This window comes from Furipterus horrens, unplaced genomic scaffold (genome assembly GCF_987537825.1).
Source record: "Furipterus horrens unplaced genomic scaffold, mFurHor1.1.pri manual_scaffold_12, whole genome shotgun sequence".
Classification (NCBI taxonomy): domain Eukaryota; kingdom Metazoa; phylum Chordata; class Mammalia; order Chiroptera; family Furipteridae; genus Furipterus; species Furipterus horrens.
Genome location: NW_028327182.1, coordinates 69,104,929 through 69,131,360, shown reverse-complemented (window position 1 = coordinate 69,131,360; position 26,432 = coordinate 69,104,929). Strand labels below are relative to the sequence as shown.

General features: G+C 41.3%; 1 protein-coding gene across 1 annotated transcript in view; it reads left to right on the top strand.

Moving 5' to 3' along the window:
- COL4A1 (collagen type IV alpha 1 chain) overlaps window positions 1-25,964 on the top strand; it is a 156,288-nt gene extending 130,324 nt beyond the window's left edge. Inside the window, exons 31-52 of the mRNA XM_090258047.1 lie at window positions 36-149; window positions 848-1,015; window positions 1,104-1,193; window positions 2,004-2,156; window positions 2,312-2,410; window positions 2,521-2,610; window positions 3,757-3,896; window positions 4,346-4,472; window positions 4,575-4,655; window positions 5,148-5,246; window positions 6,286-6,336; window positions 7,451-7,636; window positions 8,273-8,406; window positions 9,762-9,834; window positions 12,502-12,573; window positions 13,784-13,912; window positions 15,153-15,251; window positions 16,189-16,401; window positions 17,339-17,516; window positions 21,173-21,287; window positions 22,523-22,695; window positions 24,547-25,964. Of these exons, the coding sequence (XP_090114173.1) occupies window positions 36-149; window positions 848-1,015; window positions 1,104-1,193; window positions 2,004-2,156; window positions 2,312-2,410; window positions 2,521-2,610; window positions 3,757-3,896; window positions 4,346-4,472; window positions 4,575-4,655; window positions 5,148-5,246; window positions 6,286-6,336; window positions 7,451-7,636; window positions 8,273-8,406; window positions 9,762-9,834; window positions 12,502-12,573; window positions 13,784-13,912; window positions 15,153-15,251; window positions 16,189-16,401; window positions 17,339-17,516; window positions 21,173-21,287; window positions 22,523-22,695; window positions 24,547-24,628 (2,666 nt within the window). The 3' untranslated portion in view covers window positions 24,629-25,964. The remainder of the gene's footprint in view (window positions 1-35; window positions 150-847; window positions 1,016-1,103; window positions 1,194-2,003; window positions 2,157-2,311; window positions 2,411-2,520; window positions 2,611-3,756; window positions 3,897-4,345; window positions 4,473-4,574; window positions 4,656-5,147; window positions 5,247-6,285; window positions 6,337-7,450; window positions 7,637-8,272; window positions 8,407-9,761; window positions 9,835-12,501; window positions 12,574-13,783; window positions 13,913-15,152; window positions 15,252-16,188; window positions 16,402-17,338; window positions 17,517-21,172; window positions 21,288-22,522; window positions 22,696-24,546) is intronic.
- The last annotated feature ends 468 nt before the right edge of the window (window positions 25,965-26,432 follow it).

The window sequence follows — 26,432 nt, the reverse complement described above, 5'->3', positions numbered from 1 at the left end:
CCATGCAGTTTATTCACAATTTCTCCCCTATCCAGGTGACCCAGGACCTCCTGGATTACAAGGTCCCAAAGGAGCTCCAGGAGTTCCTGGAATAGGCCCCCCTGGAGCGATGGGTCCCCCTGGAAGACAGGGACCACCAGGATCATCAGGTGATGTGACATTCTTGCAGAATCATTTCTTCCCTAAATCATATTTATAAAAGGATAGGACCTTATGTTGGGGTCTCCATGAAGGAGAAATTAGCAGAATCTGTGACTAAAAGGGGAAAGAGTAAATTTTATTTTGTGGAAATAAGTTTGATTATTTGCTTAAATGTAGTTGTAGGTGTCTTTCTCTCCCTCCCACTAGGCATGGTTTACATGCCAGTCCCTTTATTGTATAGTCAATAACTTTTTCAAATTCAGAATGATTGGTGTGTATATCTTATCTTTCCATAGAAGGGTTAATGAGTTCTGGATAACTTAAACTGAGAAGCTTCATTTGCCTTTAATAATAATTCTAAAACTAAGACAGTGATGGTGGTATATGGCAGGATAATTAGTGAAAAGCAGTTGAAGAGAAGCTAGTCTTAGGTCTACATACTGTGGAGAGACTGGTTGGTGCTTACAGTGGTGGTTACTCACTACTGATGGCAGAAAGGAGGGACTTCGTCTTGGAACATTGTTTATGCATTGACTGCCTCAGTGGCCCCAAACACCACTGTCTGGGAAGATGACAGCCGTCTCAGTCCCCCAGTGTGGGCAGGTTCACATACTTTCTGTAGAAAGTAACAGTTAAACCCAGTAAAAGGCACTGCAGACCACTCTTAAGTTCTGCTAACAGTTATTTGCTCTTCACCCACTTTCAGGCCCTCCTGGAGTGAAAGGAGAGAAAGGCTTCCCCGGATTCCCAGGCCTGGACATGCCGGGCCCCAAAGGAGATAAAGGGAGTCAAGGGTTCCCTGGCCTAAAGGGACAGTCAGGGCTTCCTGGTCTTCCTGGACAGCAGGGGACACCAGGACTTCCTGGATTTCAAGGTAAATGATATGTGAACACCTTACCTTATCTTGTTCATGACCCTTAGCATCTGCCATCATTGTTCACAGTCCTTCCATCTGGCCACAGGTTCCAAGGGAGAGATGGGCGTCATGGGGACCCCAGGGCAGCCTGGCTCTCCAGGACCAGCAGGCGTGCCAGGGTTGCCGGGTGAAAAAGGTAGGGATCTGATAACTCCAGAAAAGTCTGCCTTATGTCTATGTCTCAGTGCCTTTTGGGAAATTCTAGTAGATCACATTTCATTTCAAGAGGCAAAGGAAAGAAGTTAAGATGATCAAACAAGGATCTGGAAGATCCCTAGTAGGAATTCATGGTGCACAGTGTGTGTGCAATTGAAAGCTGTGTGTGTTCTGTCAACCAATCAGAGAGAAGACAGGTTTCAGGTTTTCCTTATTGGCACAGTTGAGATTCTTTATTTTTCTGAGAAATGATGGACTCTTCAGTCATGCAAGGTCACAGGAGCAGAATCTTTAGAATTAAATTAATGAACTGGGCAAATTTATGCCTTAATCTTTATTTCTTATCATTTAAAATTGGTCCAAAATAATATATTTTTAAAGAAATTAGTTTTGAATGTGAGACATGAAAATGGTGATTTGTTTAGTAGAACAGTAAAATTTCCATTCTTTTATTTTGTATGGAATTTAGAGTCACCATGAACAGGAGTGATAAAGGCATTTAGGAAGGAAAGAAAATCTAAATTATTTAAACTGTTAAGCAAAGTCACATATATTGCAATTGTTAACAAATAATGAATTCTAAAAAATGGCTTTATGGTTCACTTACCTGGGGTCAGATTCTTCTAGGTAACTCAGGCATTTAAAATTTAATGCCAATTTTGGACAGTCTAGTAGTTCTTTATAATTTCTTTATCGGTTGTTTCTACTAGCCAGAAAGAATGCCACACTTTGTCACTGCTTCTGAGACACTTGGCCACATCACACTAGGTGCCTTCTCTTTCCTCTACAGGGGACCACGGCTTCCCAGGCTCCTCAGGACCCAGGGGAGACCCTGGCTTCAAGGGTGAGAAAGGAGATATCGGTCTCCCTGGCCAGCCTGGGTCCATGGATGAGGTGTTCATGGGCAGCATGAAGGGTCAGAAGGGAGAGCAAGGAGAAAAAGGTAACCTGGAGGAAAGTTTTAACACTGGTGACAGAATGACTTGCCTAATCAGTTGTTTGGTTCTCCACACATAATATCAAACAAACCTGTTTCTGCTACACTGTCCTATTTTAAGTAGGCATGGGTCATCATTATTTTTGTGTGTGTGCATGTAGGACAAATTGGACCAATTGGTGATAAAGGAGCTCGAGGAGACCCTGGAACTCCAGGAGTGCCTGGAAAGGATGGCCAAGCAGGGCAACCTGGCCAGCCAGGTATGAAGTGGAGTTCAAGTTCATCATCATAGCAGGAGCCCATGCTGAGAAAATGTTAACCGGCATGTTTCATAGACATCAGCCTTTAATTTTTCACTTTATTATTCTAGGACCTAAAGGTGATCCAGGCACAAGCGGAACCCCAGGTGCTCCAGGACTTCCTGGACCAAAAGGATCGGTTGGTGGAATGGGCTTGCCAGGTACATTGGATTTAGAAAAAGATTTGTCTCTCTAGCACATGCACATGCATTGCTGTGGGACAAGTCTGCAGAACGAGAGCCACTGCACTGAGAACATGATCTAGGCAGATGTGTCTTTTACACAAATGGACATCTTCAATTTTTTATGCTCTTTTGCTTAGGAATGGATGGCATTTGGCTGACACTATGACCATTGCTAAAAAACAAAAATCACAGTTGAATAACAAAACATAGGCTGTATACCATCAACTTTCAATGATCTCTAAGTAATTATCCAGCTGGCTATTATCTCCCCAGGAGATGTTTATAGTTTTTGTTTAGTTTTGTCAGCACAAGAAGCTAATGCCTCTAAAACCCTTTGATGTTCTTAGCTCAGCAGAATTCTTTGGCCCCCTCTGCCCCAGTCTCCTCAACTGGCCTCAACACTTGGCCATCAGCATTTGCTCCAATGATACCAACCAGAGAGGAGGCATGTGAGAGAAGGCAGAGAGCTCTGGGCTTTGGATTGGTCTGGGTGCTAGTGCTTCTCAGAACTCGCCTAGGGAAGGGAAAGTCAAGGCAGGAAACATCTAGGTTGCTGGTTACACTTGTTTGTAAATAGGTTTGGCTATCCACACACATTACGAAACCAAGTACGCATGTACTCTTCATGGTCTGCCTCATGCCCCTCTGATTTGGTTGGATTTTGAGAACTGATTGTAGAATATAGAACATAAAAACCATTTCTTATGTTGTTGTGAAAGTAAATATGCTAAGCAGCTAATATCTTTCTCTTTTTATTAAGTGATTGTCTTTAAAAGATAGAAGAGATGTTTTCCTGTGTGTCTTTAATGAGATTTGGGTGCCTGGCCTCTGCCAGGATGACCTATAGATGAATAAATGAAGGGAATACATGTTCTTTTACCTTAGTCTTGGCTGGTTGTCAAAGTGCTTTTTAATTTTTTAATTTTTAATTTTTTAGGTTTTATTTATTTATTTTTAGAGAGAGGGGCATGTGCCCTGACCAGGTATTGAACCAGTGACCTTTTGGTCTGCAGGACGACACCCAACCAACTGAGCCACACCGGTCAGGGCATGGTGCTTTTTTATTTTTAATTTTAGTACCTGCTCATCACACATTTAAGTTTCAGTTGTTTGTGTTTATAGGAGTACCTGGAGAAAAAGGTGTGCCTGGAATCCCTGGCCCACAGGGTGTCCCTGGTTTACCTGGAGAGAAAGGAACAAAAGGAGAGAAAGGGCAGGCAGGCCTACCTGGCATTGGAATTCCGGGACTGCCTGGAACAAAGGTAACAGCACCCTGCGTGGAAACCTCCCTTCCCACCCATTTAAGAGAAAATCCTTCATGAAAAAGTTTTAGGAAGTATCTCAGCACATTAAATGAATCATAACAAAGAAGAGCTCCCCTCAATTTATTATAAGTTGTCTTTCCTCACCACTTCTATTCATGACACCAATCCCAAGGAAAAGATCTGGAAACTCGTTGAGGGCTAGGGCAACAAGTTGTGACCGGAGAGAAAAAAAAAGAGGGGCAGGGTGAAGAGGAGCATACAGAGTAGAAACAGACAGTTGGTTCTCTTGCTCTGGGTTTCCAGTTTTTCCAGTTTTCAGAGATGGACTTTGATTCTTTGGTTAGAAATATTTATTGCACCAAAATGTGTAGGGTTATTCAGAAAGCATCTACAGACACATGTTCAAAGACAGATATAAAATTAATGGGCCTGATTTTTACTTACAGGGAGATAAAGGGACAGCAGGTTTTCCAGGAAGTCCTGGAGAAAAGGGAGAAAAAGGAAGCTCTGGGCTCCCAGGCATGCCTGGGTCTCCGGGCCCCAAAGGATCGCCAGGAAGTGTTGGCTATCCAGGTATGTGAGCTGGAGCCTTCCCCTGAGCTTGGGGTTCAAAGATGACAAAGAAAAACTCAAAGTCATGGGCATTCTGGTACAGTATTTTGTTTTTTTCTTTAGGAAGCCCTGGGTTGCCTGGAGAAAAAGGTGACAGAGGCCCCCCGGGATTGGATGGCATTCCTGGCATCAAAGGAGAACCAGGTAGAGACCGCTTTTTGGAACACAGACTGGGGCTCGTGGAAAATAAGCCAAGGTGGTGGCTAAGGATCTGGGACATTAAAGCTTCCAGGGAGCTACCCTCACAAATGGCAAGCAGCGGGCCCAGGATATTGCTGGTTGACTCTAGATGACTAGAGGTCAGCTGGGCCCAGCCCTTCACTTTTCAGATGAACAAACTAAGCCTAGGGGAACTTACAGGGCCTTTTCAAGGAACTAGAATCAGTCTCTGAACTTGTTTTATAGCTAGTTCCAGTTGGTTCTCGAAGGAGTTTTACATGGGTTGACAGGAGAGTTTGATGTTACTTTCCACTCTCACCATTATTTTGGATTGGAGAGCAGTGTTGTTAGCAGTGTGGAGGGGTGTCAGGTGTAAACTTGGGGACAACAGGTATGCGTGGGAATGTAGCATTTTTCACGCAGACCAGGGTGCAGTGAGAGGTTCCATGCCTGACTAACATGACCTTTCTCTTTGAGGTCTTCCTGGGCAGCCTGGCCCAACGGGCCCCGCCGGCCAGAAAGGGGAACCTGGCAGTGATGGAATTCCAGGGTCGGCGGGAGAGAAAGGTGAACCAGGTATGTCCAGCTGCCATTTGCTTTCAGAATGGGACTGTTCTCTGGAGTAAGCATCTCCCAGAGACATACAGACTGTGCTCAGTAACTGGACCTGGATTTAAACACTAGTATGGATAAGTGCAGCAGGCTTGGATGAGAAAAGGAGAAAGGGGAAAAGGGTGATTTAATTATTTCACAAACACTTATGGAAGTTTATCCATGAAGTTGCTTGCACTCTCGGTGGTGAGTGAAAGAGACACACTTAAAAAGCCCAGACCGCTGCCTTCGCTGTTTTCCCCTCTTTAGACAAATGGTTGTGGGAATACTTGCTGTTTCCTGAATCTGCTTCTGTCACTGATAGGGGGGCAGAGAAGAGTGCTAGATGCAAGTTTGGAGGATGACATTGCATACATACTTGTATGTAGCAAGAGGTTACCCGCGGTCAAGGGGATGGAAGGAGGAAAATGTCCCTGGGGAGGAGCCTGCAGGGGCATTTATTACTGTTAGTGTTGGCCTTTCTTTTAAGTTCATTTTTTCAGTTTATACAACATATGTTTATATTATATACATTAATTTTCTTATAGAAAGAATTCTTAAAAAATGCCTCCACAGCTCTATCCCCTCACTGTAATCTTCCCTAAAGCCTGTTTCTCACATTGGTGGGCTCCCCAGTGTCTGCTTCCCCAAATGTCTCTGGCTCTCCCTGTCTCCCTTGAGAACAGCTGTTAGTTGGATGGTCATCTGAGAAAGCTAATCTGTAAGTCTCCAGACAGTAGTAGGAAATAAGTACTCATTTGTACAGATTATTACTGCTAAATGCCATAATGGTTCTGAGCTGAAAGGTATTTAAGAAAAAAGTACTAAATTATATATATCCACTCAAGGGTATCTTAGGACAACTATAGGAATATGATTTTACTCCAGAGGTGCAATTAACTAATTTTTGTGTTCTGCAAATGTTATAGGGTGTTGGTACAAAGAGTTAGGATTGCTCTGTACTATACCTGCAGATCAACTGTTTTAGGAAAGATGAACATTGCTTCTCACCCTCATCTCACAGGTCTACCCGGAAGAGGATTCCCAGGGTTTCCAGGGTCCAAAGGAGAGAAAGGTAACATTTGCTAAATGTGTTCTTCCTTTTCAACTCATTGATGATGCACATGGTGCCTACAGAACAGGGCGAACAGCTTCAAGGAAGCAATTGGATATGGATGGTAGACACTGGACTTGGGACAGTCTAACTGATGTGTTCTACTGGCCTGTCCCAAACCACTGCACAATGCATGTTTTGGATTCATTGCTTTGTGCAACAGCAGGGAGAGAGTCATAGGGAAGGGTTCTGTGATAATTTTAGGTGATGATCCTATCTCCTTTTCTTTTTATTTTTTTCTAATCACCTTGCAATAATCCTATAATTTTTAAATTTATTGGCAACTTCTGGGTAATGTTTAAAACTAAACATACAGGGTTGTTTTTATTTCCTAAAATCTCTTGCTTAAAAGAAATCTTTTAAGACAGTTTTATTACCACTGACATACAATAATGATCACATATTTAAAGTTGTCATTTAGTGTCTTGATATATGTATACATGCATGAAAATATCACCACATTCAGTATAGTTAGCATACCCATCACCCCAAAAGTTTCCTGTGCTGCTTTGTCATCCCCCTTTCTGCCTCTTCCTGCCCCTAACCAACCATTGATCTGCTTTTTGGCACCATAGATTAGCTTGCGTTTTCTAGAATTTGACATAAATGGAATCCTACAGTATTTCACTTTTTAGTCTGATTTCTTTCACACAGAATAGTTTGCAATTCATCTGTGTTGTTGCTTGTGTCAATAGTTCTATTTTTTTTTTTTCTTGCTGAATGTTGTTCTGTGGTGTGGATATAATGTGTTTTGTTTATCCATTCCCCCATTGGTGGAATAAGCCCTTAATTTTAGCAGTGCTGTTGCCTGCAGGCTAATCTATATACTCAAATGCCTTCATTTAACAAGTACAAAGAACGATAGCCAAAATTGATAGCCAGGCTCTTGCATCCTAAGGTTACTTCTTTAGGCTGGCCATGGTAGGAGTGTTGTTTAATAAAAAGGAGGCCAAAGGGCACCTACCTCCAGTTTTCTTCCTGATGCTTTCTGGAAGCCCCTGTTTCCTAGTCAGTATACTGGAGTTTATCTTCTTCCCTGCCTTTCTCATGATCTCAATCTGTTTTTATTGTTTAGGTTTAAAGGGTGAGGTGGGTTTCCCAGGATTAGCTGGGAGCCCAGGAATTCCTGGATTCAAAGGAGACCAAGGATTCACGGGTCCTCCTGGGCCACAAGGACAGCCAGGATTGCCTGGCGCTCCAGGCCGCCCTATGGAGGGGCCCAAAGGAGACCGAGGCCCGCAGGGACAACCTGGCCTGCCAGGTAAGGGTGTCTAACCTGGGTCAGAGCTGGGACTGAAACAGCAGGCACAAGTATACACAAGTGTAAAAGAGACTTGAATACATACATTCTCAATTGAGTTTTTATTTAAGGAGTCTACAGCATTTATTACAACTTGAAACAGCTTAAACCACCAGGCTTTTGTATTTTGCTCTACACTGGGTCAGTTCATTTCTTGTGTCTTTTCTGTCAAGTAATTGAAAGGGCATTGTTGAAAAGGACTGGAGCACAAATGCCACCTGTGGTGGTTATTTTAAACCAGGTGACATGCTGGCAGGCCCACCCATCATAGCCACGGCGACTGTACTACAGCACAGCTATCCTTGAGCACAGCACCCTAGGCCGTTTGCACACTGAGATGGCAGTGTGTACATCAACAGTTTCTGCCCACGGAGATCATATTCTTCCTTCCAGGAGCTGCCTTGATCTCTTCAGGTCTCACGCAGCTTGATATAGCATTGCTGTATATAGTTGGGGACAGTTGAATGACAATAGATATGGTGTTGTATATGCAGCTTGGGACAGTTGGGTGGCAGTGATGACAATCATGGGTAAATGACTCTCATACATAAAATCACCCTCTAACTTCAAATGTGTGACTTTTGTGTCTCCAATTAGGGCCTCCGGGACCAATGGGGCCTGCAGGGCTCCCTGGGCTTGATGGATTAAAAGGTGACAGAGGAAACCCAGGCTGGCCAGGGGCTCCTGGTACTCCAGGACCCAAGGGAGACCCTGGATTCCAAGGCATGCCTGTAAGTTGTCCAGTTGTAGGTCTTGTTTTTGAAAAGGATCACAAAATATTACTCATGTGTCTGTGTATATACACATGTTACACTCCCAAATCCTCAGTTCCTTCTTTCTTGCCAGTTATCAGCCATCTTTATTGGCTCCACAGTAGACAACTATTAAACATTTTTTACGATCTAGTTTTAAAATAACCATTTAAGGGAAATGTTATACTACTTGAAAACAGTTCAATGCATGGGTTTGAAAATCTACTTACAAACTTGATTCAAACAGCAAGCCTCAGTAACATAGAAATATGCACACACACACATGCCTATATGTAGTTGACTCTTGAACAACATATGTTTAAGGGATGCAGGTCGATTATATGTGATTTTTTCAGTAAATATATAGTCAGTCCCTTGTGTCCCTTTTGCATCCACAGATTCAACCAACTACGGATTGAAAACAGTATTTTTGATGTGTAGTTAGGGATTCACAGATGTGGAGGGCCAACAGTAAGCTTTATTCTACTGTACACCATTTTATATAAGGAACTTGAGCATACTCAGATCTTGGCATCTGCAGGGGGTCCTGGAACCAATTACTCACAGATACTGTAGTTTAGTTTTTGGGGAATCAAAAGTTATATGTGAATTTTTCACTGTGCTGGGGGTCAGCACCCTAACCCTTGCATTGTTCAGGGGTCACCTCTATACATTTCTGTGTATTATTTTGGTTATGTTACCTATAAGGTAAAGCAAAGAAACAGGTATATGTAAGAAACAATAAAATCTTTTCATATATTAAGAAAGGTACTAGAGAAAGGAAAAACTGTACTTAGTTGGCTAGAACATGAGACAATATTCTTAAAATATATGAATATTGCTATATTATAAAAAAAATAATTCTCCTTTAGCATTTTTTATCTTTCCGTATTCAAAATCGCTTTTCAGATACGATATGAAGCTAATTCTCAAGAAAAATCATTATGCTTGGGTGTTTAGAGGACAGTTTTCCAGAAAGGTAGTTTGGAGTTAGTAGACTGACACGTTGCCATGATAAATGTTGAGGGGGCTCCAACTCTGTTCACAGAGTTGTGATGTGGGTTGGGGATGGCAGAATGAAGACTTGCACCTGATCTGGGAACTTAGCACATGGATGGACAAGAAGAAGGGAAAAAGTAAATGAAGCAAGTTGATTCAATTACCTTGTTTGGACACACATAGAGGTTTTGTCATTCTTTTTACATCATTCAAGAAACTACAAGATACCATTCATCTGTAAAGATACTTTGCAGCTTCCCAGTGACCTGTTACTTGAGAGACTTATTGTTCATCTCATGAATGATTTCCAACGGATGTTTTCTTTGTGTGTCCAGGGGATTGGTGGCTCTCCAGGAATCACAGGTGCTAAGGGTGATATGGGGCCTCCAGGAGTTCCAGGTTTTCAAGGTAAGACAATAAAGGTGATGCTGCTTAAAGACACATTTACCTGTTACCAGAGCTTCCTAACCACTGGCACTTCAATATTGATAGATCCAGTATAATTATATAACAAGGTCTTGTTCTCTTTGAATTAAACATGCTATTTCTGAGTGGCAGCCCAGTTTGTATAATCCTATGAATGGCTGTATAAAGACATTTTTATTTTTCTTCAAAGAATCAGTGAATTATTTACATCTCAATTATATGCATATCAATAAGAAGACATGGATTTTGACCATTCATTAATTTATTAATGTATTAAGCAAAGAGGTAGGGGGTGCCTGCAAACTTTCAGGCACTGCAATTTTTACTGCTGAATCAGATATTTATGAATGAAAGGTGAGTAAAACAAGTTCTCAGCCTGCAGGTGTTTTGTGGTCTATTTGGGGACATGTGTGGACCATGTTGTGACCAAAAACAGTATCATGTGCCCTTCCACTGATTGTGACCACTTTAAAGTTAGTTACATGTTTGGAAAAGTAACTTTTACATTCTAGAAAGAAGACTTTCATAAAAAGGTTTACATAGTTGACCAGAAGTAATGTTCTTTTCTCCTTTTTTTTTTTAAGTATATTTTATTGATTATGTTGTTACAGTAGTTCCCCCTTTGCTCCCCTCTGCCCAGTAGCCCTCCAGCAATCCCACCCCCCCTTAGTTCATGTCCGTGGGTCATGCATATATGTTCTTTGCTTCACCCTTTCCTATGTTATTCTTAACATCCCCTTGTCTATTTTGTACCAACCGATTATGCTTCTCAGTCCCTAAACCATTTCCCCATTTCTCCCCTTCCCCTTCCCAGCTGATAACCCTCCAAATAATCTCCATACCTATGATTTTGTTCCTATTCTGGTTTGCTTAGTTGGATTTTGTTTTTATTTTTTAGATTCAGTTGTTGATAGTTGTGAGTTTGTTGTCATTTTAGTGTTCATAGTTTTGATCTTCTTTTTCTTAAGTAACTCCTTTTGACATTTCACATAATAATGACTTGGTGATGATGAACTTTTTTACTTCACCTTGTTTGGGAAGTACTTCATCTGCCCTTCCATTCCAAATGATAGCTTTGCTGGATGCAGTTATCCTGGTTACAGGTTGCCTTTCATCACATTGAATACTTATTGGGAGTCCCTTCCTGCCTGCAAAGTGTCCTCTGAGAAATCAGCTGATAGTCCTATAGGCAACCCCCTGTAAGCAACTCTCTGCCTCTCTCTTGCTGCCCCCAGGACTCTCTATCTTTCACCTTTGGCATCTCAGTCATGGTGTGTCCTAGTGTGGCCCCCTCTGGATCCAGCTCACCCGGGACTCTCTGTGCTTCCTGGACCTGTATGTCCATGTCCTTCGCAAAGTTTAGGAAGTTTTCCTCATTTTTTCAATTCTTGCTTCCTCATTCTGCACTGGTTGACTGTTTTCTACTTCTGACTTTCCGGCTTTTTCTTTCTTATGTTCCAAATCATTGATTTGAATCCTGGTTTCCTTCCCTTCACCATTGGTTTTGTGTGGATTTTCCTTCATTTCACTTACCATAGCCTTCACTTTTTCTCTTATGCATTTGCCATATTCCAGCATATCTGTTAAGCCTGTGAGCATCTTTATCACCAGTGTTTTGAATTCTTCCTCTGTTAGGTTGTCTATCTCTTCATCTGTAAGGTTGGCTATCTCCTGGTCGCTTAGTTATCCCACTGGAACCTTGATCTGTTTCCCCTTTTGGGCCATACTTCCCTGTCTCCTCATTCTGACAGGCTCCTCTGCTTGTTTGCCTCCACATCCCAGGTAGAGCTGTCGCTCCTGTTACTTTGTAAGGGGTGGAGCCTTAGGATTCATCAGTACAGGGCCATCTGTTTCACCACGTTGTGGCGCTGTATGTGGGGGAGGGGTCCAAGAGGGAACAATGCCACCTGCCCAGCACTCGCCCCTTTTCCAGGCACCTCTCCCACTTCCGCACCAGACTGGCACCCCTCTTGCTGCTGCCCTGGCCGTCGTTCCCAGAGTAGGTGGGTCTGCGGACATTTAAAGACTGTGGGGGCCCTTTAAACTAGCAGACTTTGCTGGAAGACCGGCAGTTTTTGCCTGCACTCCAACCCCCACTGGTCTGTACAGTCAGAAGCAATGAGGCCCAACTTAACCCGTTGCTGGGACCATGAGCTGTGAGGTCTGGTGAGGAGCTGGGAATGCTTCCGAGGTGTCCCTCCTGACTTTTAAAAATGTGTGACTGTGCTTTCTGCTGGCATGCTGCTGCTGCCACCACCACACTGAGTCCTCTCTGCACTGGCTCCACCCCTCCTCCCTGTCTGGACGAGTATTTCTTCTTTATATCTTTGTTTTGCTGGACTTCCATGCAGTTTGATTTTCTGGAACTTCTGATTGTTTCTAGTTTTGAGGTAGTTGTATTCCTTCTTAGTTGTGGAGGGAGACGCAGCGTGTCTGTCTACGCCTTCATCTTGGCCGTAAGTCTCCAAATCCTGTTCTTTTCTTCTACAAGCTTAAATTGGGAAGTTTTCACTGTGAGTGTGTATATGTGTATGCAGGCAGTGTACATGCATGCACAAGGCACACACATGTACGCATGTGTGTATGCACACACACATACTTGCATATCTTTGGAATTCTATACAAAGATAATGTTCTGCTTTCTTTTAGGTCCAAAAGGTCTACCTGGCCTTCAGGGAGTTAAAGGAGATCCAGGAGACCAAGGTTTCCCTGGAACTAAAGGTATGAAAATGTGCTGTATTGGAAGGTGCCTTACAGATTTGAGGGAATATGAAAGCCGTTGAACTTGCAGAATTAGGCTGTTTTGTTTTACCTATGTGAAAAACTCAAAGATCGTTAGAAAATGGTTAATCAATCAAATTCTTTGGTAGTTTCTCAGGATTGGGTAATCTCATAGATATTTTTACCAGTAACTTACCTTGTAAGTAAGTTTGTTAAATCTATGACTGAGGTCAATGGAGTGGACAAGGTATGACAGACTCAAGATTCACAAAATTTCACAGGCTCTGATGGTATACTGGAAATCAATAACTTAAAATTGTAATAGGAATAACATCTATCTTGCACAAATAGGCTGAATAAATTCTGGTTGGACAGCAAGGAGTTCATCATAGGAAATGGTTTTCGTGGTCTTCCCATCACTAGCAGTTGACAGTGAGCAGTGGCTCCAAAAAACACAGGATAATTTTAGAAGTAGTTTGAGTACAGCATGCATCCCATTGTAGTCTCTGCTGGACAGACCTTATTGTAGAGCTGTGTTTCATTTTTTAAACCATGTTTCAAGGGAGAGAATGAGAAACTGGAATGCAGTGGGAAGTGGCATGTTAGGAAAGAAAAGAAATGGGGAAATGTGTGTGGAAGGAGTGAGAGAAGTAGGGATGTTTGGCTAAAGAGGGAATGTTGAGGCAGACCTCAGGATCCTCTGCAAACTCTATGTTATTGCACATATTTCAAGACCTGTCATACAGGAGAAGGATTATGTTTATTCATCATTAAAAATTAAGACCAGTGGTTATAATGTACAGTGAGGCATACTTTGGATAAGTATGAGGAATAAATTTTCTAATTGCAAATGTGGGAGCTATCCAAATCACAAGAGAGACACCTGGGAGAGAACGAGCTTCCCTTATGGTCAGTGTTCATGTGAAGGCTGGTGGTGATCATCAGGGAGTCCAGAATTGAGTGGGCAGTTTGCATGATGACCCCAATGTCTGTTCTAGTCTCGAGGACTCAGGGTTTTAAGTAAAATAATAAAGGTGTGCAGATACATCTATGACTTAGGGGGCTGTAATTACTTGTGTTTTAGATAATGATTTTCCATCTGAGAAACATTCTATTTGCATTGGGTTTCATGTTGGACTCTTCTTCTGAAGCTATTTCTGGCCCTGTATGTTGACATGAAATTGATCAATGGCCTCCCTGATTCCCACAGGTCTTCCAGGTCCCCCTGGACCCCCGGGTCCTTATCATATCGTCAAAGGAGAGCCAGGGCTCCCAGGTCCTGAGGGTGCTGCTGGTATGAAAGGGATTCAGGGACCTCCGGGCCCCAAAGGACAGCAAGGTAAGAATAACTGGGCTGTACAGGGGACGAATAGGGGGTCATGAGGAAAAGGGGTGTGATTTCCTCTTCACCTATGTCTAAAATCAGAGTCTCTGGGTAATGGCTACATAAACATCTATGTGAATATGATTTTCTTACCTTTCTTTAATGTATATCAAAACCAAATTAAGTTTTTGAGTGGACCTACAAAAACCAGACCAAAATACAGGAATAGCTACAGGAACATGCAACCTAAACATATATATGTTCACTTAGAAAAACATGGGTGAAAGGAACCACATCATCTTTCCCTGCTAGGAGATAAGGGGTGGCAAGAAGCAGCAATCTAAACAGTAAGAATTGGTGCTCTTGGCAGTTGGTCCAGAAGCTCTACCCAACTGGCAAAGACTTGTGCTAATTTCTATTGTTCACAGACATCCTAACCTAGAATCTTTCTGCTTATTTGGGCTAAATCCTTCCTATTTCAAGATCTATTGGCCCTGGCTGGTTTGGCTCAGTGGATTGAGATGCCAGCTGTGAACCAAAGGGCCGCAGTCAGGGTATATGCCTAGGTTGTGGGCCAGGGCCCCAGTTGGGGGCGGGCAAGAGGCAACCAGACATTGATGTTTCTCTCCCTCTTTTTCTCCCTCCCTTTTGCTCTCTCTAAAAGTAAATATATATATATATATATATATATATATTTTTTTTTTTTTTTTTTAATAAAAGAGCTATTGGTAAAGGATGGGTGAAAAATAAAGGAGAATTAAAATATTTAGAATTGGAAGGTAGACTACAGGAAAATTTAAGTTTAAACTACCTAAGATTAAACTGTACACATGAAAAGAAAATTATTCATTGTCAGTGTATCTGTTGCATAAAAATTAATTGAGACACTGGAATATGGCCAACACGGACACACAAGAGAAAATGAAAATGTGTCAAATATCTTTCCTCTCCCCCAATATAGCCTTCCTTTTCCAAAGCAGTCTGCCAAACAATAACAGCAGGAGACTAGGGAGAACTCTGAATGCAAAGATGAAATGCACACCCCTTCTAATGTCAATTTGGCAGTTGTCTCAGAGAAATGTTTACAGGGCTTTGCAGGAAGCAATCATGCTTTTCTGGGAAAACTTTCATCTGTAGTCAAAGGCCTTACTCTTCTTTTCCAGAAGGCTAAAGAGGGCATTTCAAAAGGAAAGAAAAAAATAACAGCCTACTGCTCCCTAGGACCAGATCACAAATTCTTTTTCTCTTCCTTTAGGTGTGACAGGATCAGTGGGCATACCTGGACCACCAGGTATTCCTGGGTTTGATGGTGCTCCTGGCCAGAAAGGAGAGCCAGGACCCTTTGGACCTCCTGGTAGGTTTGCTGTGGCTTCCCAACCTTATTTATTACCCATTATCTGTATCTTTTGGTTAGAAGCAGTAGGCCCAGGCATGCGGAAACCTGCAAAATGGACTTGAAAAGTGTTATTTGAAAGATTGCCAAAAAAGTCCATTTCTTAGAAGAAATTGGTTCCTATAGAAGAGCTAAATGGTTGTCATCACCTTTTCTGTGTAGGGAGAAAGACATTGATCAAAGCACAGTGTTTTCCAGATGTTGTTGAAAGAAGGCCATTAGTGATGGTCCAGTCTGGTTTCTATGAGGGAAATAGGCTGAAGCTACAGAAATTCTATTTCAGCAAGGAACTGGGGAAAGTAGATGATAATGCTAGTGTTGGCCAAAAGGCTACTGTCTGCCATGGGATCAAGTTGGTCCTCTTTCCTAGGAAGCAGGAACTCAAATATACCATAATGACTCAGATGCTAAAGGCTCAGGGCATTGAGTAACTGAACAAAGAGCACAGCCCAGCAGAAGTTGTGTGAATAGTTTCACAGGCAGCATAGTTACCCCAGGGGATGAAAGGATCCACTGCATGGGAGCTTTCTTATGCCCTATTTCCATGCACAGGCTTTGGACTGACATGGAAGGGAAGCCACTTTAAAAGGAGGTTGTTTTAATAATTCTATAATAATTCTTTCTTAGAGGAGCCCCAAACTACTATATGCATTACATGTATGGAGTCATGTCATTTATTCCATTTATTCATATATTCCTTTTGACATATTTCATTTAGTCATTGGACTAAATTTTTTGAGCATCTGCTTTGCATGTAAAACATCTCAAGGTGGTATGTTAAAAGAACAAGCTAAGACAGCAAGAAGAATGTGGATTGTTGTATTTGACTGGTCTTGTTTGAAGCCTGTCAGAGGAACTTGACTTGACAAAGGAAACCAATATCTCTTCTATCTTCCAGGTCCAAGAGGGTATCCAGGACCTCCAGGCCCTGATGGGTTGCCAGGATCGATGGGTCCTCCAGGAACCCCATCTGTTGATCACGGCTTCCTTGTGACCAGGCACAGTCAAACAATAGATGATCCACAGTGTCCTCCTGGGACCAAAATTCTTTACAATGGGTACTCTTTGCTCTATGTGCAAGGCAATGAACGGGCCCACGGACAGGATTTAGGTGAGACATTTACAAATGTATGAGTTGATTGTTACAAATGCATGAATTTGATTAGATTTTTGAAGTGACTCAGTGGGGTAGTGCTGTTTTCAGCTCTGGTCCTATATTTCAGAGTGCCATAAAGAGCTAGTCAATGAAAAGTGGGCTTAGCCCTATTTTCCTCCATCCTTGCCAAATAAGCCATCAATTTAACAGCCACTGTATTACTAATGGGAAGCCAAGAAAATGTAAAGGCTGAACCTTTGAAAATGTTTAAGTGAATAAAGCTTTTGGTCTCTTCTTCAAAATACCAAGTAGGATCAAGATTTCTGAAATACACACTTGAAAGTTTGCACTGATATTTTTAAAATAGAGCAGGTTTACTGTGGCTCTTTAAAAACAATGTTCCATATTATTCTGTCCAAATTTTTTTCTGCATGTTCTAAGGTGTGTCCCTTCTATTAGTTTACATCAGTAGAAAGCTCATGTCTGTTGTCATTTTCTTTGTCCTCTTCAGCTATCCGTCCTCCACCAGATAGCTAGATTATGTTTGAAGGTTAGACATCTCTAACTTTTCTGAGTTTGCAAACCACAAGTGGCTATATAAAGAGTATCTCTACATTTTTGGCAAAACTATCATTAAAGACACTGTCCACTGTGTTCCTATTCATTGTACAAGGAATCCCATGTTAAATACCTTCTAGAATCCAGTCATAATGTTCTACATAATTCTTTTGTCTTGATTACTTTAAATTTAATTGAATGCTCATTTATAGTCATACTTATCTGTTTAGTATATTTACTTCTTCTATTTATAATTTTAAAAAATTATTCCCTTTTTAATGGTTAGGTTGAATATATGTCTTTCATTATTAGCCAGCTTAAATCCATTTTACACAGTGGCAGACTGAATTAGAAAGCAAATGCTTCCCTTTGTCATCTCTCCCTGCACCTCCAGGCACGGCTGGAAGCTGCCTGCGCAAGTTCAGTACCATGCCCTTCCTGTTCTGCAATATCAACAACGTCTGCAATTTCGCCTCCCGAAATGATTATTCCTACTGGTTGTCCACTCCAGAGCCCATGCCAATGTCTATGGCTCCCATCTCTGGGGACAATATTAGACCATTTATTAGCAGGTGAGTGGAACATTTGTATAATTGAAGAAGAAAAATTGCTTGTAGTCTAGACAGTTTTTTTCTTTTTTAATTTCCCCTCATAACATTCAGTCGATTGCCATTCAGCTTATTAATTATGGTAGTTGAGTTTTGTAGTAGAAATCAGCCATAAAAATTATTTTATATAAAAGTTATCCTCTAAAAATTATAGTGCAAAATCATAGTGAGATAATGCCCAACTTTGGAACAGAATTCATATTTCATGTGACTCACTGCGGTGGTTGTCCTTCTTCCTATGAGCAAAGCAGTGCCACTGGAGTTCTCAGCAAGCATTAGAATAGTGTTTTCAATTTTGTTTTCCTTACATAATCCTTCTAAGGAGCCATTCAGGGCATTTTATTTTTTCTGAATTGTCTCCACTCCCATGGAATTAAAAATAATTAATTATTTTTAATTGTAGCAAAATACCATAAATATGGAATTTATCATAACTTTTTTTTAAAAATAATTTATTTATTTATTTGTTTGTTTATTTTATTTTTAGAGAGAGGGAAAAGGAGAAAGAGAGGGAGAGAAACATCACTGTGTGGTTGCCTCTCACTTGTGTCCCCAACTGGGGACCTAATGTGCAACCAGCGACACTTGGCTTGCAGGCCAATGCTCAATCCACTGAGCCACAGCAGCCAGGGCTTATCATAACTTTTTAAGTGGACAGTTCAGTGGCACTTAATGCGGGAACTCCAATATGGGTGTGAGGTGGTCCCCATGAAATGGTAATACCACAGATATACTGTATGTCTGTGCTTTTTACATAAAAAAATTATACAAACTTATTATATACATCAAAAAGGATATGTATTCAAATTTTTCTCATATTCCCCACCTCCACCAACTTTTACTGTCTTGGGTGATATTGTATTCACTGCAAATGCATTCATTTGACTGAGCGACTTTCCAGATTAGGTGCTTTCCACACTAATTAACATCTGAAATATGTTTTCAGGTCCCCAAGAGTCAGCCTGGGAAGAAATAAAATGGGAAATTGAAATTATTATGACTGAACAATACAAGATTGTCTTATCTTTGCTTCTTACCTTTGAATTGAATGTTGATTCCTTAGCTTTACTCAGAAGTAATAGAAAAGTGGCAACTGAATACATTTATTTGAGTAATAAGCTATTCTATAATTTTACTTTTATACACTAAGATAATAAAGGATGAAAAGAATAACAAGACAGGACAAGTTTGCCCTAGGACAGTGAGAGTCGGCTGTTGAATATGAAGAAAGATGTAGCATGTTGGCTAAGAAGTGTCCTGCAGTCAGAGGGGGAGGGAACGGGAAGTGAGTGCTCGGAGCCAGCCCCAGAAGCTCCTGGTGGGTCCAGCGGTATGTGGCCATGAGCCAGTGATCACTGCCTGTTTGGGGGCAGGCTGCCCAGTTATGATGTCTATGGCTTCAGCATGTGGGGAGGCCAGGCCTGGCAGATCACAGTCTTATGAAGAGAACTGTACCAATTAGGACCCTGGAACAGAAAGGCTGGAAGATGCCTAATAAATATGAAAGTCATAGGTTTTTGATTGCTTTGCTTTACTATATCTCCAGACAACTTTCTCTGATTTGTTTTCAGCTATAAGAAAACTTATTTTATGAGTCTTCAGTGGGAAAAAATCATGCATTACCCTTCCAGAGTGGTACTTTTCAAGACACAGACAGTACTTTACAAATGTCAGCAAGGGCCTGTTGATTGTTATGTTTTGAGACTTTTCTTGCTCAGAACCATGCTAAATGTGTGAGAAGGAAAACTAACTGCCTTTGTGTTTTTGTTTAGCCTCCCTTGGACAACAGGTAGAAAATAATTTTTCATTTTTGTTTTCTATTTACCGTCTTGATAAAATTGACATTTGACCTTGATTTGGTGGAGAGCACAGGGGCTCTGGCATACATTTGGAATTTTCCAAAAACAGGTCTTTGGAGATTTGCTTTTCTCCATGGACCCAATAATTTCAGTAAGAAACCCCTGGTGCTATAAGCATGAGTTGTTTAAATGTCCCAGTACTGTACATTTCAGGCTTTTTACATCTTTCTGTTAACTGACCCATAGAAACTCAGTATGAAAGGACCCTACAAGTCACATCCTTTAAGCCTGCTGCTCCTTAAGCCACATATTCCTCACATTTCCCTTCTGTAATAACGTTGCCCATTTCTCCTGGCCTCTTCAGAAGCAGGTGTCCCTGGTTACTTAACTCGGGTTTTCAGTGGCTTCTCAGGACTTACATGTTTCTTCTGAGGGCTTCTAGCTTTCTGAAGGCGAGAATCATCATAAAACTACTAACTTTAATTATTGTATAGAAAGAACTGAGTTCTAGTTCTGGCTTTGACATTACTAACTGTAACCTTAGTTTCTTCATAAATTATATGGGGAATTAGACTATGAATTTTAAGGGACCATAAAATTAACTCTGTGGTTCTGTTTCCTAATCAGCCATCTGACGTGGTCAGGACCACCTTCTGTACAGCCACTTGAGTCCTCCTAGCTGGGGTTGGCGGGGGTGGGGGTGAGCTTTCCTTCATGCTCTATTTCTGGTTTCTGTGTCTGGCAGATGGTGTATAAGGCCAATTTCAGTAACTCGCTTAACTGAGCCTTTTAATTCATCTGCGTTTGTGTGAAAAAAAATAGAAAATTGCACACACCACACACACACCCCCAAGTCCATGGAAAATCGAATGACTAATTTAGGCCCTCTTCCCACTCCTCATCCATTTTCATGCAAATGTTCCAGCATAACTAGGTGTAATTATTAACACCATTTATAGTCATTTATCAGCGTTGTTAACACTCTGTTCATTTTGTGACTTGAATATAATTAATTTCCTGCTGGTGTTTAATTTTTTTTTTCTATGAAACATTATCTCACCATCAAAGGGTTCCCTTAGTTGAGAGGATCTGAGTCAGAACATTGTGGGTTGTTTTAATTTATTCCTGGGTGGCTGTGTGTGAAGCAGCCTAGCTTGGGAAGTGTCTTTCCTGGGGAAGGTTCTTTGGGATTTACTGTAGCTTCAGTGGTCCCGATGACAGCCTTGTCCCAGGGCAGGGGCTTGTCATTATTCTGTTGGCTCCAGGTCTGGAACAGGTCTCCTGAAGGAGGCTCATGTAGATATCTAGCCTCAGGTGTATTATTTGTCGTGGCTATTCTAAGTCACTAACTGTGTTTCTTGTAGCTTAGATGATTCCTAGCTTAAAACAAATTGTTGCATTGTGGAAGTGGTAGCACTTGGATTTCACCAAGCATTAATTGTGTTCGCTGAAATACATGCTCATTGTTGAAAACTTGGAAAACACGAAAGAGAAAACAGAAGTTACTATAACCTCAGCCCTCTGGGAGAAGGCCACTGTTACAACTTAGGCTCCCATTTTCTTCCTTCAACAAAACAGATAGTTCAGTCACATGAGTTAGATGTATTTTTGAATTTAATATTTTAATATAGAGACAGGCTTATGAAACCAACAAGAAGGCCCTGAGCCTTGGAGTGAAAGAATTGGGTACGTTATCCATTTGATAAACATGTAATTGAATCAGAAAAATTGAGAGAAGAGATTGGCTGTAAATAATGGAAAAGGAATGAATAAGTAAAGGCTTCATCCTGTGCTAAGTATCTTTGCTCTGGTACCTTCCAGGTGTGCGGTGTGTGAGGCACCAGCCATGGTGATGGCGGTGCACAGCCAGACGATTCAGATCCCACCATGCCCCAATGGGTGGTCCTCACTTTGGATTGGCTATTCCTTTGTGATGGTAAGTGTTTTGAAAAACTCTGTATTTCCCTGGAGGAGCCACCCACTGTCACCCCTACCTCCTCTCTCCAATGCTGCCACCCTCTCAGTTCTATGGATCATGCTGCTTAGGCCTGTCTCCCATTGAATCCCCAGGAGCCTGGCCTGCTCCACTGGGCACATAGTGGTTCCAGTACCCAGAGAGAGTCCTCCTGTTGCCTTGGGAGTGGCTGCTCTGGGACTAGGTAGTAGAAGGACATGATGACCCCTGCTAGAGCCAGGTAGAAGAGAAGAGGGATGTGCTTGTGGGAGGTACACATTTCTAAAACACACGCAAGCCTGAAAGCAGAAGCTTGAGTCAGGAAGAGAGCAGCGGAATTTTGGCTGACAGTACGGTGCCACGTCCACACATGTCCCGGAGCGTGAGTATCCACACCCTTCTCGTGGGCTGAGATTGCCCTCCCATCACCCAGCTTCCGTGGATGTTCCCTTCCCCTTGGAAAACCAACTAAAACAGGAAATATAGTACCTGTTTTAGGTCCCATTGTAGTTTCTTATTTTATTTTATTGCTTCAATTTAAAGTATCGATTAAACATATGAAAGCCCTGAACTTGTAAATCGGGTTATACTAGAATAACTCCCAGTAAATGACTATGTACAAATACTTTCCACATCACCATTGTAGGCCATTAGACCAAATTACAATTTAACAGTTACAGTAGTAGTTATTCATTTTTCTTGTTCTCTTGTTAAATTTCCTCTTTTAAAATGAATGGATGATTTTTCTTTACCTTATAAAAGAACATATAGCATCTAATGTAGCAAATATAGGATTTTGATTATCCGGTATAATTTCATTTAGAAAGTCTGATTTCACATCAGTTGGTTACAGCATCATTTGCACATTTTGGCTGTCTCACGTTCCAAGTTAGAAGACGTTTCAGTGTTTCAAAAATAAGACGTAGCAAGAACAGCATTTTGTTAAATTCTAACAAAGCTGGACTGGTCGCCTTCTATTTCAGGAGGAGTGGTGAACTGATTGGCGGTGCTGCATGGGGTGGTGCCCTGCCCTGTGGGTGGAGCAGGAACCAGCTTGCAGGCTATGAGCAGTGTGGGCAGGAGTGTGTTCCCTGGTGACTGCCTGAGGCAGAGCGCTGGCTCTCTGGAAGGAGCACTCTGGCTCCTCCCTGGAAACAGTGCCACCCCCTCCTGTCTGTGGGTGAGAATTGCTGACACGTGGTGCCTTTGTTCCGCAGCACACCAGCGCTGGGGCGGAAGGTTCTGGCCAAGCCCTCGCATCCCCGGGGTCCTGTCTGGAAGAGTTCAGAAGTGCGCCATTCATCGAGTGCCACGGCCGTGGGACTTGTAATTACTATGCAAACGCTTACAGCTTTTGGCTTGCCACTATAGAGAGAAGCGAGATGTTCAAGTAAGTCAAATGACCCTCTCTCATAGACCCTCACCCCTGTTGTGGCCTTTATTTTTTTTTAATCGTCCGTGAGCCATATACCTTCTGGTGCAAAGTCTCAAAGATGGTTATAAAGTAATAATTAGGAATGCTTCTTCCACATGTAGAAATGAATATTGGATTCTGTCCTACATGGGCAGATAACTGAGACAATTTTCAAAGGCAGAGCTCAGGTGACGGGCTGAATTATTTCATTGACCGAAGAACCATGAAAGAACAAAGATCATTTTTCATTTTTCATGGTGAATCCACTAAAATGTAATTCAAGCATTTAAAATCTTCAAACAGCATTTAAAATATCATATCTATAACACTCAGTGAGAGAGGAAAATGAGCCACATTCATTTTCATTGCATTTAGAAGGCTGAATTTAATGTGTCGTGTGTGAGTTCTGAGTGACTCCACACAACTTTGTTTTTTAGTCATGTGCAAATAAATCTCAGAACAAATGCATCTGATATTGAAAGGGAAGACTTTTCTTTCCTTTCTTTTCCATTTCCAATATTTCACCTTTCAAATGACTGTCCCAAGAGGCTGCTGACCTTGTTGAAGTTCATTTGGAGCCCATCCTGGTCCCTGATGGACAGGAACATATAGTGGGTGCAGCCCCTGCTGTAGCAGATGTAGCAGGCCTATGAAGCCTGAACAACTACTTACTATTCATTCCCCAAATAAGCGCTTCTCACCCCTTTCTTTACTCTTTTGGAGAGAATTTTGTGGAACTTTGCTGTGACCCCATCTCTTTGTAGCTTAGACCATAAAAGCTGAAACAACACATTTGCCACTCAATTCTTTAAAGCATCAAAAAATTACCAGGTGCCTAATTAGTAGTTTACATGAGACTTCTCAGGCGACTGGAAACTTGACATCAGTTTTAACCATTGGCTATTGAAATGGCCACTTAATGTATGTATCAGCTCCTGGAGCTGTGTTATAGGGTAGATAGGTAAAAGGCAGGTATTTTTGAACTGGTATCCTGGTACAATGAACTAAAATGCTTTCTTAGCAAAATTAGGTAATATCCCATTAAGTTAAATAATTAATTTGGGGGCACTATGATTTTCACCGAAAGCTGATAAAAATAAGCAGCCTTAATTTCAGGTCGAAGTACTCTTATTATATGACTCCTTTGATTTTAATAGAATTTGATTATCTCTCAATTTTAGTTCAGTCTTTACCTTTCCAGTAGTCAAAATAAGGTAACTTTCTAGGATCAGGGTAGTATTTGGAGCATTAGATGTCTTCCCCTCTGTTTGGCCTTCAGTCAGGTCACCTGCATATAAATCCTTCAAAAATTATGAAAGATTTCAAAGTCTAGTTAATTTTTCCAGATTTGTTGCTCATTACATGATTCTATAAATATTAGTATGTGTGAAGTATTGCAGAGGAGAGCAATAGCTTCTTCTCTTGGAGAAGTTTATAATCTGATTGAGAAGACAAAGTTTAGCTATAGTTCAGGGAGGCAGGGCAGTGTGATGGCGAGTGGTTGCGACTTTGGAGCCAAACAGATGTGGGGTGACTTTAGCTGTGCCTTCACTCTTTGCGTGCTCCTGGGAACGTACTGACTTCAGGGCCGGGCGTGGAGGATGCATGTGATAACTTGCATTGCTCCATGTGTTCTGAAGGCCACATGATGCCCCCAGCATGGTGCCCTCTTAGAATCAGGCTGAATAATGGTGGCTGTTTGTCATGGTGCTGGAGCCCATCCCCATCTGATTCCTTAGAGACCTCTGAGCAGGTGAGAAGGCAGAGAGACTTGCTTGCCTGTTTGATAAGCAGTGAAGTGATGGCTGATTGTTTGCTGCATTTTAGGAAGCCCACGCCATCCACCTTGAAGGCTGGGGAGCTGCGCACGCATGTCAGTCGCTGTCAAGTCTGTATGAGAAGAACATAATGAAGCTCAGCTCTCAGCTAATGTCACAACATGGTGCTACTCCCTCCTTTTCCCCTTCCTCTTTTTTTTTTAACAGCAACGAACCCTAAAAGTATATCCTGTGTACCTCACTTCCAGTATGAAAACCGTAAAGTGCCTTATAGGAATCTGCATTAACTAACACGCCCTGCTTCATTGGCCTCTACTTGCTGAAGGAGAAACAGAGACATCAATAAGCTGTCAGTCTTGACATACAAAATGGCACTTTTGACAAAATAAAAATATAAGTCTGCTCTACAGTCCAGTGCACTGATGTGTAAAATGAGAACTCCATCAGAAAACCAAAGGGTGCTAGGAGGTTTGCGGGGCCTTCCATACTGTTTGAACGCCCGTTTTCTTTCATTCTTGTATGATAATAGATTCATTTTTTCACCCCCAGATGAAATGTTTGTTTATGTCACTGTCTAGCTGTTTTCAAAATTCAGGTCCCTTGGTCTGTACAAATAATAGTCATGTGAAATGGTGTTTTGAACCTCCAAATGGAATTACAGGCTCAGCAGCCGTATCTTCCAATCCCCAAATATAAATTTAGATATTTCTGCTATGTGTGGTACTACGCAGCTGCTTTTGCAGAAATCATAAATATCCTGTGGAATAAAAATGGTCCAAAATAGGCAGAAATTAAATATATATATATATTTTTTAGTAATTTATATAGATGTCAGCAGTTAGGCAGGTCAAGTTTTTAGTTTCAGTTCCACTGTTAAAATAAAGCTTACATAGTTTCTTACTTTAAAAGACTGTGTTCTTAAACACGGAATTTTAAACACCAGGGTATTGAATGTGAAACACCAATTTTCATTGTTCGCCTCCAAACCAAAAATTATGTATTGCCAAAACCAAACCCAGGTTCATGAATATGGTGTCTATTATACTGAAACATGTACTTTGAGCTTATTGTTTTTATTCTGTATTAAATATATTCAGGGTTTTAAACACTAATCACAAACTGAATGACTTGACTTCAAAAGCAACAACTTTAAAAGGCCTTCATTTTATTAGTATTCCTCATTCTGCAGCCTGGTGTGAAAACAGCTCTGTTGAATCAAAATATCAGTATTTTTACATATAAGCACATTCAGGTGGCTTTCTTGGTTTTTCATGAGCTGTGTTCAGACTTCAGCAGGGGAATGGATGGATTGCAGGAGAGCAGAATCGGACCACTATGCCTGAAACAACATTTCACTGAAAGTCTCCAAAACGTTTTTAAGACTACTAAGGCCTTTTATGTAATTTCTTTAAATGTGTATTTCTTAAAAGTTCAAATTTGTAATAAAACTATTTGTATAAAAATGAAGCTTTTATTAATTTGTTGCAAGTTGCGACAGAAACATTAAAAGAAAAGTTACTGCACAAGCCACTAATAAATTTGTAAGCTTTGCATACATAGATCATATTTAGTTTGCAGTTCTTCCAAACAAGAGTCATAGACTGGGCGTAATTTACTGAAATTATTACAAAGGAAAAAGAATGATCTTCTCTTCCCACCCTCTTTTCTTCCTTCCCTCCCTGTTTTACCCTCCCTTCCATCTCTCTATCCAGACAGCCAATATCCATCCATCCATCTCTCCATTCATTGTATGAATACCGGGGATTTGCCACTCACTTTTCAAGAACTGGATAGTTGCAAGATAAACAGATTAATAACACACACATTCAGCCATTAAAAGTGAATCCATTAGGGGGGAAGGGGAGGGTAAAAAAATAAATAAATAAAAAAGTGAATCCATTAGGGGTTAGAACTGAGATGATAGTTATACAACGG